The sequence below is a fragment of the Apis cerana genome, linkage group LG4 (assembly GCF_029169275.1).
Source record: "Apis cerana isolate GH-2021 linkage group LG4, AcerK_1.0, whole genome shotgun sequence".
In the NCBI taxonomy this organism is placed as follows: domain Eukaryota; kingdom Metazoa; phylum Arthropoda; class Insecta; order Hymenoptera; family Apidae; genus Apis; species Apis cerana.
Window position 1 is genome coordinate 11157191 of NC_083855.1, and position 20008 is coordinate 11177198.

Below are 20008 nucleotides of genomic sequence, written 5' to 3' on the forward strand. Positions count from 1 at the left end.
CGTTATATATTATTATTAGCGTAAAACGGCTCGGCTTACAGGTAATTTAAATCCCATCGAGAAATAAAGGCTCGCCACGTACGTAGGTACGTATGTACGTACGATCAGATTACCGGGCGAAGCGAGGCTGTATTTGCATAAGTCAGCTTGTCAGTCAGACTGCGTGGCAACTGCACGACCCTCTTGCCCTCTCTTGCCCCCGAAACAACCCCGGGACAGGAAACCGCTTGAACACGCTTCGCCTTCGTACTTTCCGACAACCGATCCCTCTCGAATTTATTCGCCTCCCCCTTCCCTCCCTTCCTAAGGCTAATCGAAATCTACTCTCTCCGCCGGATAAATAAACCTAATTCCAAACGGAGTTTTCCACCGTAGTCTTTCGCCAAATGTCGCTTATCTTCGACATCGCGGAAGGAAATATATCGAAGAAACATCATATAACTCTCTCTCTCTCTCTCTCTCTCTCTACATACACACACACACGTGAAAACGAGAGGCAAGCACGGTCGATTAATCATACTTTCGTAGGAATTACCCTTGTATACGAGGCGGCGTTCGCGAGGTCGAAGGGCAGTCCCGGCTGATTCCCCTTTCCCCCCTTGCCGCGAGTCGATCCACAACCACCACCGCGCTCGCCCCTGCGAGTGCTTATAGCTGCTTCCCCCCGGTACACGCGAGCACGCTCTTGCCAGACACGTGAATTACGTAAGGGGGCCCCGCGAGAGCGTGTACGGTACGGAGATTACGATATTCTCCGATCGGAGTTGGCTTGACACGAGCGTTCAAGAGGCACCGCTGACGGCGGCCACGCACGCATGCACACGCACCTGAGCCCTCCCGGCTCTCTCCTTTTCTCTCTCTTCCCGGCCTCTCGTCGACGTGGCTCGAGATATGCGCGAGCCACGTCACGCGGGTCAATTCACCTCTCTTTCTCTCTCTGGAGATCTCGAGGTTTCGAGGGATTCGATGGACGTTGCTTGGAAGGAAGGAGATATTCCTCTTTTCTTTTTGCCTCGCGTTTCCCTTTATCGATCGACGATCGCGCGCGCTTTTAGCGAGGCGCGAATTTCGGTCGAAAGAGGGAGTGAAAGGATAAAGGATAAAGGATAGGAATACGAAGGAAAGTCCTCGTTCCCGCGGGTTTCCGCGCACTGTTTGAACGCGAAATGGACAACATATGTAACAGCCGTGTGCGCGGTTGACCGATCGCCACAGGGACTTTCCTCCCTCCCTCTCTCTCTCTCTCTCTATCTGGAGGAGAGAAAATAAAACGGGACCGAGGAGGGGACGCGGAGATGTTTGCCGAGCCATCCGCGTGATTGCACGCTCGACGAGGTTCGATCGGTTCTCCGCTTCCTCCTCGATTCGTTCTCTCCTCCCGATTTCCTCTCTCTCTCTCTCTCTGCGGACTCCCCGCGGTGCAACGTTCGAGGAAGATCGTCGCACGAATGGAATTCGTCCAGTTCAGGGAAGAAGGGACCACTATTCTCTCCGTCTCTCCTCTTGCTCGATCGACGACAGCGGTTTTGCGGTCTAAAACCTGGCAAATCGTGTATACACGAGCGAGCGATCACCGGCGCCGCTTTGCGCTTCGCTTCGCTTCCTCGTTTCCCTTCCCTTCCCTCCCCTCCCGATCTCCCTCCATCTCCTATCTAAGTTTCGCCCTTTTATCCGAGGCGGCAGTTTACCGAGCGAAAGGGAGGGGGAGAAGGACACGTGGGTCGGCGGAGGAGGCGAGCGAAGGGCGCGCGAAAATCCGGCAAAGCTACTCCCCGAGATACGACACCAATAACAAAAATCATAAACACTCGGACCCGTTGATTAAGTCCTTTCGCGAGGACGTTCCCAAGCCTCCTTTTCCCCGAGATGAGGATCGTATCGTAGCGAGCACGGGCCATCTCTTCCCGCCTTCATTTCGCGTAATACTCTCGGGACACGAGCGGTGTGGGTATATGGGAACTCGTCTCTCTTCCTCTCGCTCTCGAGCAGCAGCCGCTCGCGCTCGAGCATCGCCGTGCGAACGTCCATCGCGGCTTTACGTCGTCGTCGCTTCGATTGCCCGTCTCTAATTCCACCGTTACGAGCCCGATACTCCTCGCGTTAATACTCCTTATTTCTCCTCTTTATCCGCCTCTCCCTTCCCCGCAACGCGGCGTACCGAGGTCGCCCCTCGATTATTAACGCGTGTAACGTCCACGCGTTTCTACGGCATGAATCGATCTCGAATCGACTTTTCGGAGAAACGAGAGATAAATAAACGTTCTCTCCTCCTCGAGGAGGAGTGCGATGATTTTTGCGCGTGAGAAGATGGACACCGCTCGTCCCAGCGTCGTAACGCTAACCCGTCGAGTATCGATCGAGAAGATTTCTGATGGAATTTTCTTCTTCCTCCTCCTCCTCCTCTTCTTTTTCTTCTGGTCCACGCGCGCTTCTCTCTCTCTCGAGTGCGGAGCATGTATATATACGAGTCTTATGGAGAGGGAGGAGGGGGAAACACTCGAGGACCCGATGGCGGAGAGGGCCGATCCTCTTGGCCGTAGGCAGGCTACAACGCGGAAACAAGGGAGTACATTGTCGCGTGTACCGGGCCCTGTACGCAACAACGACACGCCGCCGAGCCGAGAGTACTCTCGACTCGGGTTTTCCGTATTCGGTTCTCATGTCGCGGCGGCTTTGCCGACCGTGACGAGATAGATAGGACGGGGCTGATGGACAAACTTGGAAATATTTGCGACAGGGAGCCGTCTCCTCCTCGTGACGGTGTGTACCCGCGGTCGTCTCCGTGTCTCTCCACGGGATGGCAGCGCGCCTCTCCAAGCTACGCAACACACGCCGCGGCCGAGCGCAACGACGCGTACACGCGAACGCACGCGCATAACGAATGCAACGTACGGTACCGCGTGTCGAGGATAATTACATCGGTCGAAAGAATGATACGGAATTGCGCGGCGCCCCGATCCCACCGTCCAGATAACCACCTCCGATGAATTTGTTACCGTGGAAAAAAAATGCACGCCCATCTCCCTCCCTCTCTCTCTCTCTCTCTCTTCTCTTCTCTTTTCTCTTTTTCCTTTCCTTTCCTTTCCTTTTTTTTTCAACGCCCGTATCACGCGAAATCGTTCTCACACGATGGTCGAATGATGGAGGAACGGAAAGGGTCGATTCTTTCTACGACAGAGAGAGAAAGAGAGAGAGAGAGAGTCGAAGGAACAGCGCTCTCCCCTTGTTTCTGTAAAAGATTCCGTGTTATCGCGAAGGGTCTGCATCATTTTTCGAGAGAGCGACAGCCTCGAGTCTCTCCTCCAAAGAGAGAGAGAGAGAGAGAGAGACTCGAAAGCTCGAGTGGCGCCGGCCTCTTTGGAGAAACCAGAAGTCCTCTCCATAGGACGGATAGGACGAAAAGCAGATACTCTCGTTCTCGGAGTTTCTTGGAGCTGGATTCTAAATAGGAAAAAAAAAAAAGAAAAAAAAGGAATACGTCGGGACGATTATCCCTCTCGGTTCCACTCTCTCTCTCTCCCCACCCCCACCTCCCCCTCGTTCCCTAATTTATCAAGATCCGTCGAGGACTCGAGGTCTCGATCGAGGGCGCGATCCCAGACGCGATTTCGAATCGAGTGTGTGGGGGAGGGGGAGAGGGGAAGCCTCGTGAGAAGGCGAGCGATATTCCATTTTTAAAAGCGGCACGATGGCTTTTCCGGTAGACGGAGCAACCGGGGCCCGCCGCGCCGCGTCTCCTCGCCACCTCGTTTGCATAGCCATCGCTGCGAATAATAAATAACGAGCGAACGAACCAGGATAAAAATAAAGAGAGTCGAGGGGAAATGCGGGGGAGGAGGGCAGGGGGGGAGGGGGAGAGGATCCACGGTTCGATGTATGCGTGCGACTTGGCCGCGCGTGAGCGTGCGCCAGACTACAAAGCCACCATCTCACAATGGTGAGAGGTACCGTGCGATATCCCCCTCCCCTCCTCCTCCTCCTCCCCTCCCCCTCCGACTCTCTGCGCGTTTCCGTTCAAACAGACCTCCTCCGCCTCGGTTCTCAAGGCGCAGGTGTCAACCCTGCCTCGCTTCCGGACCAGATTTCTCTCCGTTCCTCTCCGTTCCTCGAGAATCGGCATCGACCGAGTAGGGGAAGGGAGGGGAGGAGAGGGTGGAAGAGGACAAACCGACCGTTCTCTCCTCTCAAGAGATTTCGTATCGATCGCGGAACAAGTTTTTGAGCGTGAATCATCGAGGGGAAGAGGAAGAGGAAGAGGAAGAGGAAGAGGAAGAAGAAGAAGAAGAAGAAGTAGAAAAGATAAATCCGCGAGGGGGTATCGTTGAAGAGAGAAGTGGAGCGTAATTCTGGAAATCGAGCTCCTTCGCTCGATTCTGGAAACGGTAGGGGGAGGGGGGGAGGTGAACATCGTCTTCTATGCTCGTCCTTGCGACCGGTCGTTTCCTCGAGGAAGCGATGATAGTTTCTCGAGAAGCCGCGATTCCCCTCGAAGCTCGACCTCGAGTGCTCGGATCCCGTATGTGCGCGCGAGCGCGCACGCACACGCACACGCGTGTGCAGGAGTGGTAGCCGGAGAGCACGGCAGTGTCAATACCATCCACGGGGAGAGCGAGTTAACACCGTGGCTTTTAACCTTCCCCGAAGTCGAGTCCGAGCTCAATGATTGCCGATCTAGCTTTTACGATTCATAACTCAAACATAGCTAGGCGAAACGAAGAGAGGAATCGAGGAAGGGAGGAAGGATCGGCCAGACCCCGGGTATATAAACCGTTTATTTATATGTTCTACATAATGTTCGTTGGTTCGTTCGCCACCCTACGGAATTTATTTATTACGGCTGCTCCGTCGAGCGATGGGCTCGACCAACCTACCTAACCTTCGCCTAACCGACGCGATCAACCGATTTTCTTATGCAAACTTTACACTTCCACCCCACCCCTTTCTCTATCTCTCTCTCTCTCTCTCTCTGTCCCTCTCCCTGTGTGGATCAAACGGAGGAATGCAGCACTCGGAGGAACGTCAATTTGCCGCGATGGACAGGAGAGGAACTGATCGATCGAACTTAAGCATTGTCCTCGGGACGAGAGACTCGAACGAGGACATGGGTGCGCGCGGGGAAGGAGCGGGTTCGGTAGATAGCATTACGCAATGAAATCTAGTTGTCCAGCCAATGGATCCGCATCCTCTACCGGAGAAGAGCGCAGATTCACGCATCGAGGCTGGTTGGCGCGCGTGATTCGAGCTAACCGGCTCGAACGTCTGTCACCGACGACTAACCGTCTCCTCTCTCGGTTAACGACGTCCACTTAACGCTAATAATTATTTTCATTGGGGGCCTCGTGTACTACACGGGTCTCCCCCATCCTACGGGGGCCAACTTCCTGCACGAACGGATATAAAAATAGAGCTCGTGTCGCTCGGACATTCTCTCGGACAGACGCTCGAAACGATTTGTTTTTTTCTTTTTTCTTTCCTTTTTTCCCCCTCTTTTATCGCAATCCATCGCGTTCGATTCGTTCCATTTCGATTCGCGGACAGAGCCTCTCGTTCGTGAGTTTTCGCGAGGAGAGGACACGAGTGACACGGGAGAAGAGGAAGAGAGGAGAGAGAGAGAGAGAGAGAGAGAGATATGGGCTCGTAAATTATTTAGGAGGTAGGGCGAAAGTGTCGGGGTTCTGCCCAATCCGGGAGAAAATTAAATAACAACAAAACGATAAAAGACAATTGTTTCTAAGTTTTATGAGGCTGGTTCTCGCGGCCTCTCCCGACGAGCGCTACGAGACGAAGGGAGTGTTTTATTGCCGCTCGGGAGATGTTTCGGCCCAGGTCCACCCTTGATCCATGGTCACTTTATTTAGCAGGAAAGCACAGCAACGTGGGGTGGACTCGGTGACGACCATCCTCCCCTCTCCCTCCCTTTTCTTCGTTTCCTCTCTCACGAACGACGAGAAGCAACGACGCTCGAACAAATCTCCTCCTTTTCGCGATTATTTAACGCGCGTTAATAAAACGCCGCTTAGAATTACGCCGACGATCGATCGATTCGATTCGAAGGAAGGGGGAGGGGAGGGGGGAAGACAAAGTCGCGAGCGAAACGAAAATAAAGCGGAGGAAGGACCAGTTTTCTTCGCCTCCCCCTCCCTTTCCTATTCCACCACCTTTCCCCCCGCCCTGCCTTCCTCCCTCTCTGGAAGGTGGTGTGCGAGCACGGAATACGCGGCCACGAGTCTCTCTATCATCGCACAGCCGTGGCAATAAGAGAGGGGCTTACGGTTCTCGCCATATATTGCGGCCACATTTTTATTTTGACACTAATAGCCACGTGGTATCGACCGCGAGCATGACTCGAGTCCGTCCGATCGTGCTAATCCCGACTCGATATTGCCCGTATAAATCGCCCGAGACTCGCGCGCAGGACGTGAGCAGCGCACCACGCACACACACACACGCGCACGAACGACACGTGTGTACGAATAGAAGCGTGGCAACCTCTCTCCCTCTTTTGCGGGAGGGAAAGGAGAGATCGCGGATCCAATACGGAGTGTGGCGCCTAATGCTATCCTGATTTATCGATCCGATCACCGAGCTACCACCATCCCGTGGAAGAGTTGGAATTAGAAAGAACCTGTTCCACAAATCAACGCCCTTTCTTCCTCTTCCCTGGTTCCGTCCGCTTCCTTTTGTTTCGCTCCCTTTCACGATTCACCACCGCCGCGTCCATCTCTCTCTCTCTCCCTCTCTCTCTCTTCTCGTCCGAACAACTATAATATCGCTTCGTTGTTGAACCACTTTGCTCGTCACAACACTATCCGCCAATCCAAAGAAACGTTTCATCGTTTTTCTTTTCTCTCTTCTTTGTTCCAGGTATGTATCGGATTGGATTCACCGGTGGATACACATCGGAGTGGCGGAAGGCGACGTTTCGAGAACGGCGAGCAGCCACGGAGACCCGGCAAACGTTTGTCAGTCACGCGATTGCACGGCAAGTGGTTTTCTCGAATTCCACGTTTCGTTACGTTTCTTCGACTTCACCGACTTCGTTTCCGACCGGCGATTCAATCGCCGCCTCGAGAAATCGGTCGCTCGGCCACGAACCACGACGATGACAACAACGATATATACATATATAGAAATTCGTGTATAGGATAGGAGGGGATGGAATAGGTGAACGGATTGTGAGCGGACACTGAGCGTCCCTCCCCCCTTTGTCCAATCATCGAAATTATTCCGCAAGAGCGGGGACAAGGCTCGTATCGGGCTAGGAGGGACAAACGGCGGAGAATCGAAGACGAGCGGAGCAGAGTGGTGCGCGGAAAGAGACGCGGTTTACTGCTTCATAACTCGGAGCGGAGCACGGACAATCGGCCGTTATGATTTCGGCTGCTATTTTGACTGCTCGGAATCGCGGTGGGTGGCCCACCGACAACAGAACACTACCAGAAATATGCTACCTCGTAAACGAGCGACCCTAGCACGCTCTACTATCCTCTCTCCCCCTCCTTCCTCCTTCCTCCCCTTCTTCTTCCCTCTCGTCGTCGCGTTGTCCTCTGCCCGATTTCGTGGAAACGGCGCGCAGCATCGTGCAGCATTTCCTCCGAGGAAAAATCGTGCTCGATAAGAAGGAGGGGGGTCGTGGTGGAACACGTGGAACCCGGAGAGAGAGAGAGAGAGAGAGCACGTTCGTTCTCGATTAGTTTCGTAGCCGGGGCGAGGTATGGTCGATCGATGGACGCGTTCCCCGGAGAATAGACGACTTCTCTCCCTCCCTCTCCGCTCGGTAATAAATTTGTCCGAAGCAGTCTCGAAATCGTTGCGTAATAGCTATCGATCTCCCGTGCGGCGAATATCGTTGTCACCGGACAACGCGGCCTCGCTTTCCGTCTCCGTGGCCAATCAAACCGATGGACGAAATTATTACCCCTCCAACTGCGCGATCGTTTCCTTTCCTCCTGCTCGCTCGGCCGGCGCAAATTGTTTCCAACACCGTTCCACGGATTCCGTGGATAAGTGGATTCCCTATCTTGTTATACAATTTTACCGTCTCTCGAATTCTTCCCTCTCTCTCTTTCTCTCGGTTACTTAATAATCTTCCACTCGGGCCGAGGATCGATGATTCTCCTCCGCCGGGAATACGCGAGAGCACGCGAATCGAAAACTTGGTACTTTATACGACGACGCTCGTTTCGAAGGGACGAATGGTCGGTAAACACGAACCATTTCCCGCGTTTCAAGTCGCGGCTCAGCGTCGTCGAACGTAATGCCGCGGCGAGGGCCGGTGACACGCCCCGGCAGTAAAACGGCGACGACCCGAATCTGTTAACGAAACCGTCCATCCATCTTTGCGATAACTCTGTTCGCTCGGTCGAAGGGAAGAGGCGATGGGAATGATCGAAAGGGCGTTCGAGAGAGCGAGATTAACGATCGAGTGGAACGAAAGGCGCGTAAAGCGCACGTATGAAGGGACGATTCCGATTCTTCTTGGAGTCGCTTTGGACGTCGTCCATCGGCACGATCGCGCGTTGGAGAGATCGCACGGGGAGAGGAAGGACAGTTTGCTCGCTCGTGGATAGATGGAAGAGGGAAGGGAAGGTGAAAGAAGGAAAGAAAAGGGTGTGTCGCGTGGGAGTCGCGAAAATCACGAGAACGGATATTATGGTTGTATAGACCGATACCTCCCCAAAGGGGGAGGGAAATAATATTAACATAAGCTTTATCTAAATGATAATACGAGGCGTTGGTCGCGTCACGCACGGAATTCCCGGAGAGTCGAGAGGCTGCTTCTCTTTCTCTCCCTCTCTCCCTGTTCACCCCGTGTTCGTTTGTCGTCGGGCGGGGGTTGCCGCGGGGTTGCTCGAAAACGAACGCTTAAAAATGTAATAGCGAGGAGCCCCGGAATCGTCGGACGCGAAAACGACGACGCCGGGCCTCTTTATTTTCCCCATTATTCAAATATAAATGTAAATGTTGATACAAACGGATAGGTAAATGGAAAGAGAGAATTCAATTGTTCGACACCGAGCGAGCCGACAGCAGGGAGGCGCTCCGCGCGAAATTAGTTTATAAGGAAGCGAGCGAGCGAGCGAGCGGCGCGACGGGGGTAAAAAATACACGGTCGAGGAGGGAAGGAGGGATGCCTTGGCCGCTCCTCCCGGCTATTCGAATTCCCGGTTTTTCCAACGCGTTTTATAACGCGACCGATTTATCCATCTATCGGCGTTGGCTCCTGTCCCCGCTACGTACATACGCATATGTACGAATTCCACGAGATTCTTGGGAGAAAAGAGAAAGGGAGGGGTAGGTTCTCGGTAATATCGCTGGGTTCTCTGTCGCGTTCACCCCGACATGGCATTGTTCTCGCCCTTCGACCCGGTATTGTGGCACGATCGCCGATTGGGGTTGCACCATCGATGCAGGGTGCATGCACGCTGATAGCTCGTAATGCCATCTCTAATTCCATGCAAGAGCCGATTTGATTTTGGCATTAAGATAAAGCGAGGACTCTCCGTTTACCCCCCTCGTCGCCGACTCATCGCTCCCTCCGATATTCCGCCCTCCACCACCACCACCGACGATCGCTTTCGCAACTCGAAATAACACGAGGGACGAATCCGAACTTGAAACGCGATATCGATGCTCTTGCAATAATAACCGCGTTACCGCTTAACCCCATCGGGACTGGCGTGCCGTCCACGCGCGCGGCCGATACTCGATGAGAGCCGTAGATAACCGAAAAGGAACGGTTAGGATCACTCGTGTCGTCCTCGGGGATGGAGGGACGGAGAGAGAGAAGGGGATGGAGGAGATGTGGTCCGATCGAAGGAGAAGAGGAAGGGGAGCGGAGCGGTCATCGTGTCGATCCGCTTGGTCGCCGAGGAGTGACGAAGCGTTTCGCTAATCCTCCTCGATCGCGTGCCACGAGAGGGCGCGAAAACGCTCGGTGGATCGCACGCTCGAAGCGCGATCTCCTCTTCCGCTCGATCGACGACGACGACGCGCGTTGCTCGTTCAACCGCGACACGGGGGACCGGTTCCCCCTTTCTTTTCGCGCGAATTTTCGAGCAATTTGCGAAGCGGAGGGCGGCGTGGGTTCTTAGAGGCGTCGTTCTGCACGTCGTCGCCGTTATTGGCGATGCGGTGGAGCGGGTGTGCCGCGACCGCAGAGGTATCGGAGCGCGGTTCGGCACGGGTCAACCGCAAACCGACGACGTCCACGCGCTCTCCCCCTCCTCCGTCCATTCCTGCCCGCGTTCCGTTGCGGCTCCTTGGATGCTGGCCCTGCCACCCCCGCGCGCGCACATCGCCTCGACGACGATCGCCGCGAGCACCACCCCTAACCTGCTGCCGCCACTCGATAACAACCGGGCGAATCAAAGGATAAGACGCGCATAGCCGGGTAAGCGGTAATTCGGTCGACGGAGCGGTGGATCTATGGAACGGGGAGGAGGGGGAAGGGAGCAACCGGTTTACGTAGAGCGAAATTCGTTGGGCCGTTGCGCGGTGGCGGCGGCGTTCAGGGCGGAAGCGGGCGCGGCAGGTGCAACCGGGTAATTGCAAACGTTTGATATTTAATTATAATTTAGCGGCGCGGCGTGGCGCGGCGGGGGCTGTCCTCGACGAATAACCCTCGTCTCCGCTTCGATGGGATCTCGAGATCCTCTTGGAAACAAAATAATTCCCTAATTATTCTTGCCGCGGCGGCTGGGCCACGACGCTCGCGTTGAGTTACGGCCTCGGCTTAATTACGATATTAATTAGTCCTCGTCGCGGAACGACAACGCCGTGTCCGAACTTGCTCCTTCTCCTCCCCCTCCTCCCATTCGTCGAGCAACGACGGAGTTTCGCCCACCGATCGTTGCTTTCGACGTCCAAACGTCCTTCTTCCTCCTCCTCGTCTTCTTCTTTAACGACTCGATAACGAAACGTACGGTTCGAGAGACAGAATTCCCCCACGGGAACAAGTTGGAGGGTTTACGTTGTCTCGTACGTTGGACACATCCCGGATTATTATTTCGATTTGCGTCAGAGCGCCCCGCTCGTAAAAAACCGGGCGCGAACGAGTAGAAGAAAACCCCGTTCGAGATACGCCGCCCGTTCGTTTCGTTATTTATTCGAGGAGTCGCGTGGAGTCGTAAAAGGGTCGCGGATTTATCGCAGAAATATTAAAAGGAGAGACGGGCCCTGCTTTTGGCAGGTTTTCCTCCCCTCCACCTTTCGTCTCGAGGCAAAAAATTATCGACCAAGTCGACGTATTTCACACCACCCTCTCTTCGTCGAACCTCATTCGATGCGAGATGTCCCGCACTCGCGAGGAGCACGTTCCAAGGAGGACGACGCGGTTTCCCGACCGAAACTTTCCAACGCCTCTTCTCCACATTCCTCTTTCTCTTCCTCCTCCTTGTTCTTCTTCTTCTTCTTCTTCTTCTTCTTCTTGGATAATCCGAGGTCCAAATTGGCAGGATTACCCGTACCGAAGACCGGGCCACGTTCTCGAGATTGGCGGGATTACGCGGGTGTAACGCGCGTCGTGCACGCGCAAATACAGGTATTATCGAGGGGGTGGGGGGATTACGATATACGCGTATCGCGTCGAGACGAGGGGAGAGAGGGCAGGAGGAAGTGGGGGAGAAGAATCGAAGGAGATATCCGAAATCGAGCGCGAATCCGAGGAATCGCGTGCCTGCGAAGGATCGCCACCGGTGTAATAAACTCGCCCCCCGATGCCTTCGCGAGGGTTTCGAAATTGAAATGGTGGCGCGTACGGGCCACGAGGCGCGAAAAAAAGGAATACGTGGACCCCGTACGCGCTACGATTACGACGAGCGAAGGCGCACATCTGCCTCGAGGAGCGCGCTTACACGCCTCGCACGCGGATTAATCGCGCATCTGCGGCCGCTCGACCGAGCTCACCTTCCTCGAGAGCCTCGAGTCGATAGCCCCGATTAATCGCGATCGGTGAGTCAGGTGTCGCCACCTGATTTACCTAATTTTCTCACCCTCCCCGCACGCCGTTCGTCGCTGTTTCTCGACGAGCGGAGCTTGCCTGACGAGCAACGGGCCGGCACCTACTATTAAGGAATCGAGAAACATAAATAAAGCGAGGAGGAGGCACGTTGAGGTATCGTAACACGGGGTGGTTTCCCCAGCAGAGGCATCGAAATTAAAATTAGCCCTAGGAGGATGACGGGGACCGGAAGGAGAGGGAGATGGAGGGGAGGGGGGAAGGGAGGAGAGCAGGGGTGTACGCGGAAGGAATATTATGCAAAGCCGCGAGCAATAAAAATAACGTATTGCGACCGAGAGAAGCATAAGTTTTAATCCAATATTACTAAGATAAGTCTCTACTCCCCTCCTCCTCCTCCTCCATTCTCGAAGAGAGAAAGATTTCTTTTGTGCGTAACGCACCCCAACTTTACGTCGTGGTTATTAGAAAATGCTCTCTCTCGATGCTGGGCGCTCGCGCGAGGGGAGAGTTTCTCCTACTCTTCCCTTAATAGCGGCTCGTAAAGAGATACTACGGGAACACTACGCGTTGTTAACGTTTGCCAATTTGCTTACTATTATTACGCGGGGAACAGAGCAGTCTTTTCTTTTTCTTTCTTTCCAATTTTTCTTCCTCTCTCTCTCTCTCTCTCCTTCGCCAACGACTCCTTCGAGCGAATGAAACACGACCTTCTTACGAATCGCGCCGCTCGAACGAGTGTACGATTTCACGACTCGTTCGTAGGCGCACCGCGTTCCTACGACTTCCCATTAGTATTTCACTCTCTCAGCAAAATATCAAGTGGAACAAACGTTAATTCAAAGTTACGATCCATCGAGCGCAACTTTCCACGTTCTTATTACTCTATTTCACGCAACTCTCTCTCTCTTTCTCTCTTTCTGGGTTATATTATGTACATATATATATATATATATACATATACACACACATAAATATTCTTTGATTCTTTGTTTCTCGGTCGAGGAACGAGAACCGAGCGTGAAAAGGAATGATATGGAGGGTGGTTGGAGGGAGAGAAAGGGAGAGAGAGAGAGACGCGCGAGGGAGAAAGACGGAATGGACCGCGCGCATCCAGACCCTCGCACGTTCTTTTCCACTCCGGGCGCGAAATCGGACAAATCCAATCTGACTGACGGGATTGCCGCGATCCACGGAGGAAGGGAGTGAATTGTGCGTGCGGAGGGCGGATGGAAAGGAAATAATAGAGAGAGAGAGAGAGAGAGAGACGCTCTTCTGGCTCGATCGAGCCCTCGTAAAAATTTATAATTTGGAAAATGCTTGCCCGATTTCATGCTAGCCGAGCGATCGAGTTTATAAACCGAGAAATCGAAAAGAAGAGCGAGCACGAGAGAGAGAGAGAGGGAGAGAAAGGAAAAATGGAAAAAAAGAAAATGGAGGGCGTACGACGACGACGACGACGACGACGATAACGTCGAAAGACTTTTGACGAAAATTGAAGTCGTTGTTATGACGGGAATTGGCCGCGACGACGCTTTACGAGAGGGACGCGACCCGTGTCGACTCTCGCAACTTTTGGAAAAAGATTTCAGGGGATGAGGGATAACTCATGCGTGCTGTGCGTGCGTGCACAGAGGCGTACAGAGCGAGAGAGAGACGAAAGAACGATTACGGCTGGCAATGGGCGGAAAAGCGGGGAAAAGACGTAAAATGCGAAACTGACAATTAGAAGCGGAGCCACGAACGCTCGAATTATTATTCGTTATATCGTTTTACGACTTGGCGTTGGTTGCGAGCCGCGCCGCGGTTAAGCGGTTTATAGTTTTTTTAATTGCCAAAGGGTGGTTCCGCGTTGAACAAGAGGCCCCCCTCCCCCGCGGCCGCGTGTCTACCGCCGAGGAGGAAATCTGTATAATTGCGGAGGGGAGACGCGTATAAATTGCGCGCGGATGCGTCACGTACGACGACACGTACGCACACGCACGGTCACAAAGACGCGAGACACGAGGTTATCCCCGTTACTTCGAATTAACGCCCGTTGATGACAAGGTTGACGCTTCCTTCCCTCCGTCCCGCAATCGCGACACAATCGTAAAAAAAAGGGGGAAAAAAGAAAAAACTCGTCTTTCGTAACACGACGCGAGATCTATCTTTCGAGATCTTTCTTTCCTTTCACACACAGGCCTCGACACGGTTATCGCACACGCTTAAAATTCCCCGACTACTTATTGTCTCCTCCTCCGGCGTGTACGGGAGGGGAAGCGCTCGATATCGGGACAGCGTGCGGGGCGCGATTGATGATGCAGATGTTACGAATCGACGTTGGTCGACGAACGGACGTCCGAGAGGCCTGGGACGTCGAGGGACGACATCCTTTAGTGGTTGAACGGAGAAAGACAATAGAATTCGTGACCGACACGGGCATGTAACGCGACGCGCGTTGTAGAGAAGAGAAGAAGAAGGATCTCACGGTGGAAAGAACGCGGCGTTTAATAGCCGGATAATGCTGCTTCGTCGCATCTCTCTCTCTCTCTCTCTCGTCTCTCGTACGTTCGTGGGTTCCCGCGTTTTCGGGGGAGGGTGGTGTTTGGACGGCGCAGAACGGTAGCAGGATGCGATAACGCTCTCGCTGGCATCGTAATTCAAAGATAGCGCTCGTGTTGTTTAACGAGAAACAGTGGCTCCTTTGTCGAGGCGAGGAGCGGCGTGCCCCGCGAATTCCAACGCCGCCTTGCCAACGATGGAGTCGGGACGGTGGAGAAAAATCCGGAAGGAGGAATAGCGGTGGAGGGGAGGGGGTCGCCGTTTCCGATCGCGAGCTCAACGCATACGCCAAGTGCGTGTCGACGACTCGGCGAGCGCGCACCGTTTAATCCCGGAATGCCGAATACGAGAGAGCGTATCGCCGGCCCCGAGCGATAGATTTGGCCAGTGCGCGAAAACGGGGTTGCAACCCTCCGCTCCAGAGTGCACCCTATCCCTCGCCGGCCCATTAATAATATACCCATATTGGACACAATTCACCTTGAAATTAACCGGCAGCCGATTGGTAAGCCCGGCCAAATTGACTTCGAAATTGACAATTTATAGTCGCTCCATTCCGCTCTCGTTTCTCTCTCTCTCTCTCTCTCTTTTCCCTTCCTATCCCGCTACGACGCGTCTTTTCGTTCCCGTTCCACTCGTCGTTCGTAGCTTTTTCAGCCTCTTTCGAGAGTCCATCCTTGGTCGTCGAAAATTTCGACGAAACGAAAGGTCGAGTGCGCGAGGCGAACGCTCGATCGAAAGGAAAGGAGGAGTCTTCGAACTGGAAGGTTCCGTAGAATTGGAACTCTCGTTCGACGGTATTCCTTTTTCTCAGCCTCGAAGAGATAGAATTGTTTTTTACGTTGCGCGGTGCAACGATCATTAAGGCGGGGAGTGATCGGATCAAAGCATAGCAGCAGCTGGCGCGATCATCGCGAATCCTACACGCGATACTCGACCGGACGCGAACCGAAACTCGTATTCTTATATCTGATCGATCCGATCCGGATAGGTGATTTCGATCGAGATATCGTAAATCGTGGGCGTATCCCTTTTAACCGGCCATCCCTCCAAAATTCCAACGAACCGACGCGTTGTTTGCGGATTGCTTCGAAATTACACCTGTAATCGCCGAGTCAATCGATGGAAAAATTCGATAAAAGTTGCGATCGAAAAGTGTCGAGGATGAATTTACGCTTTCAATATATATATATTTGGCCGTTCCACTCTGCGTGTACCGCTCCGTTCACGGTTCTGTCGTTTCGAGCTTTGAATTAATCATCGATTCAATCCGCCGAAAGCAAACACACCTTTCACCGAGTATAAATCATCCGCCAAACGTCCGAAATGCGAAAATTCTGGCCTTTAAGAGGGCAGACCCTCGTTACCTCGTCGTCCACCGTACTCGACCGTTCCGATTCCTTCGATTTCGTTTAACGGTATCCGTTAATAAATCCATCGTCGAGTACAATTTAAAGTTTCCACGAGTCGTACCTCGATCTCGCATCCCTTTCTCCACTCGGACGATCACGATTCCTCTCCCTTAACACCCCGCGAAACCGCGGGGACAAAGGGGAGCAAGTTGTCAGCAAACACCTTTCTGAATATCCGGTTTGATCGTTTCCGGTGCGATTCGTTTCTCGATTCGCATCCGCGCTCACCACCTGCCTTGTTATTAAACGGGGAGATCGCTCGATCGCGGCCCAAGCGTTTATTAAATTTCCCAAATTTGGAGCGGGGAAGACGTTGTGGTTCGCTTCGAGGGGAGGGATGAGGCGAGTCGCGAAACTTTTCTTATTTAGCCGAACGCGCGCAAACAAGTACGTATTATACGGGGTCTAAGCGTTGGAGAGCGCGTTCTTGTTTTCGGTGTAACCCGAAGCTAAGCGGTTTAAGAGATCAACGCCGTATAAACCGGCCGTCTGAGAATCGTCTGGAGATCTCGTGCGTGAGAGGGCAAGGCGGAGTGAGGAGGGGGAGAAGTGGCGGGAGAGGGCGCCAGGGAAACGAGAGAAGGAGAACGGAGATCGAGAGATCGAGAGATGCTCTCGCGATGAAGAGAGCCGGAGAAAGCACCCCACTGGAACGATAGAGGGACGCGGAGGTGAGCCCAGAATCGAGGATGAGGAACAGACTATCTCTCTCTCTCTCTCTGTAAGATATGAAGAGAGAGAAGAGCCAGAAAGACGGGATGAAAAATTAGATTTACAAATCTGTCCTGACTACTATGAGATTGCTCGCTTACCAGAACAGAGATCCTCAACTCGAATATACTTCTCGTCCCGTCATAAAAGTGTATATATATATATATATATCCTTGTTCGTTCCCTCCTCGATTTTCGTTGCTGCTAACGCGATCCTGCGCTTCCCCTCCCCCCGTTGCCTCGATGTCGCGCTCTTATCGCGAAACTTGCCGGACGTAAAAAGAATTTGTTTGCGCTGCGCGACTAGGCGCGAGTTGGGTCGAGATTATCCGGATTAAATCGCGGAAAAGCGAAAGATAAAGAGAGAAAGAGAGAGAGAGAGAGAAAAGATGAATCGGAACGAATCGAGCACCACTGGACGAACCGGGCCGCCGCCCCGCTATATCGGGAACGATACAGAAGAGGAGAGGATCCTTCTTGGCTTACGGTAACGACGCGAGCGTCCCAGACACGCGGCGTTTCCCCGGCGAGAGCGAAAGCCGAAGGAATCGAGGCGCGTATGCACGGTGTGTTTGTTGCGAGTCGATACGGCCGCGCGTATATGGAAGCGCCTCTCCGGCGCCTGGCTAATGAAAAATGAACGTTCGCTCGCTCGTCTCGCTTCTCTCGCGCTGCTACCAACGCGTTCCGCAGCCTTTTCACGCCAATTCGTGACACACTGCTCCGATCGGAGCCGATCGTATCCTTCCACTGCTCGCTCCTCGTCCGGGCAGCGGAGGAGGAGGTGGAGAGAGAGAGAATGTGGCGGAGAATAATCGAGTGTTTTCGAGACGCGATAAGTTACGCAAATGCAGCCTGTTTGGCCCGTTTCGTCGCGTACTTTTATCTTCCCCTCCGCTAGGTTTATCGCGGCAACGTCACTACTTATTAGCCGGTGGTATCTCGTGGCTGCGAGAGCTCGCTCGCTCGCGACCACGCTTGTCCCGCACTGATCCACGCGGGAAGGTGAGTTTGATCGGGCCGTGGTCGGCCGAGAACCAGTTTCTCGAAACGTAACCGCCGCCGCCGCCGCCGCGTTCCAGATCTCCAGAGAGAGAGACTACTAATCGACACTTGTAGCGACCCAGCGTTTCCTCTCTCTCTTCGATCGCGAGACCCGAGAAGGAGGTGTTCCTTCGAGTCGAGGAGCCGGAGCCAGGATTCATCGACTTTTTTTTTCTCGCGAGAAAATACGCGAAAAATAGTGCAATTTCGATCGATCGAAAAGAAAGAAAGAAAGAAAGAAAGAAAGAAAGAAAGAAAGAAATAGGTGTAGGAAAGGAAGGAAGGAAGGAAGGAAGGAAGGAAGGGAAGGAAGGAAGGGAGGCGTGTTTTCTCGCGCGAACTCGCGCAACTTCTCTGAAGTTCATCGCTTGCGACGAACGTCGTAAGCCCTCGGATCGGGGTAAAGCGTTACCTCGATGACAGGTGTCTCTAACCACAGTAACTCTCTACCACTGTGCAGCTCCAGGCCGGGAAGACCACCGAAGAGAGCCTCAGTCGGTTTGAGCCTCGCAGCCAGCCACTTGGCCGCTGCCACCACCGGCCACCACCCCCAGCATTCGCTCAAGAAGCACAGAATGGACAACGGGGATTACTACGAGAACGGGCATTTGGGTAAGTGCATCCAACCTCTCTCTCTCTCTCTCTCTCTCTCTCTCTATCTTTCTCTTCTTCTTCCACGTTTGTCCTTTTGTACGCCTCGTAACAGAGGCCATCATCCAACGCTCGATCGATTCCGGTTACGAGCGCGCGAACGACTTTTCAGCCATTCGCGGCCTCTCCCTCCTTCCCTCCTCCCCCCGTCGTCCCGTCCCGTCGCGGCCCTCCGAGACGTTCGTATTTCACGCCGCGCGTTCCGCCACGTCCTTTCTCTCGATAACCGCGCCACGTTTTATGGAGACGACGAGGATTTCGCGACAACGTTGTTTCACGATCTTGCCGGCCGGCCATTCCACACCCTCGTCCCACCACGGCTGTTGGCAACGCGCGACAGCGGCCGGGACATCGCGGCGTGGCGGAGGGCGGGAAACGAATGAATTTCTCGGTAAATGTAAAAATGAGGGACGGATCCGATCCTTTCGCGACGGAAATTTGAACAATTCGAATTGAAATTGGATATTTTTTCCCCCATTTCATCGTTTTCACAATTTTCTACAGGGCAAGGAAAGGCGCGAAGGGAAAATTTGTCGCGAACTTAGAGTCGTTGGATAGATTGGAATAAATCGGAGGATGAGATCGATGAAAAGACGTAGGAGCGTGGCTCTCGTAGGTAAACCCTATTGGCCGCGTAGATAGCCCTGGTACCAGGGGCACGCACTTGATTACCGCCATCCGTATACGCGCCATGGTGACCCTACCGATCAATTAATTAGGGGAATCAAACACACTTGGAGTGAGCAAATTAACTGCAACTGCACCGTCGTGTTGCGGCCTGCGCTAGCGGCTCCCGACTCCGATATTCACCCGTTCCAACTGCTCCACCTACTTCGACTTCCCATTCCCCCTCCCACTTCCCCTCCTCCTCCAAATCTTCTTGATGCCTCGCGTTGCCGAATAAATTCCAAACAACAAAGGAAAGAGGGTCGAAGAGGGGGAGGAAAAAAAGGCGAGGAAAAATTTTGGGAAAAATTCCACGAGATCAAAAAATTTCCTCCTCTCCATCCATTTCCGTTTTTGGACGGATGATCAACGCGTGTATCGCTTGGCGGAACCCGAACGTGAACGAAAGAGGGGACGGGTGGAGGGGAAGGGGAGCGCGCGCTTCTACGATCGCCGTTTTCGGGAATTGGTTAAGCAAATAATCGCGAATACGCCGCCCGTTCAATTTTACGGGCAAATACGTTTGACGGTGGAACGTTAATGAATTAATGGCACGCGGACGGGGCGTGAGCGCGAGAGCGCAACAACTCGACGATTGCAGCCGGGGTAAACGTTGAAACGGCTGGCAATTAATTACGAGCCCGCGGTAATTGTATAATTGTTTTACGATTGGATCCCCTTTCCGGCTACGATTGATCGCGCCGCGTTTCCTTTCTCTCCGCTTCGCCGATCGTCGAGGATGCCCCCGCCTCGGCTGAGGAGCTCGCTCGTTACTCGCCGCGCACGCAGCCTCGTAAAATGGGGATCGTAAACATTGACGTGTCGCGCGCGCGTGTGTACACGTATATATATGTATATATTCGTCGCGCGTCTTTTAATCTCTCCGCACCATCACCGTGGAAAAGTGGTTCTTCTCCTTTTCGAGGAAATACTTGTAGCCTTTTTTTCTCCCCCCTCTCGTAAAAGGAAGGGGATTGCGTTTGTCACGGGTTGGCAAAAGTTACGAGAGTGAGTGCGTGTG

At 53.5% G+C, this 20008-nt stretch overlaps 1 protein-coding gene across 7 annotated transcripts in view; it reads left to right on the forward strand.

The window, feature by feature from the left end:
• LOC107996054 (dachshund homolog 2) overlaps positions 1–20008 on the forward strand; it is a 136140-nt gene that overhangs the window by 35304 nt on the left and 80828 nt on the right. For 4 of the 7 annotated variants that reach the window (XM_062074157.1, XM_062074162.1, XM_062074160.1 and 1 more), the window contains exon 2: positions 18137–18282. In XM_062074157.1, coding sequence (XP_061930141.1) covers positions 18137–18282 — 146 coding nt within the window. Of the gene's footprint in view, positions 1–18130; positions 18283–20008 lie in introns of all 7 variants that reach the window. The other 3 variants (XM_062074156.1, XM_062074161.1, XM_062074158.1) reach the window with 1 other exon arrangement.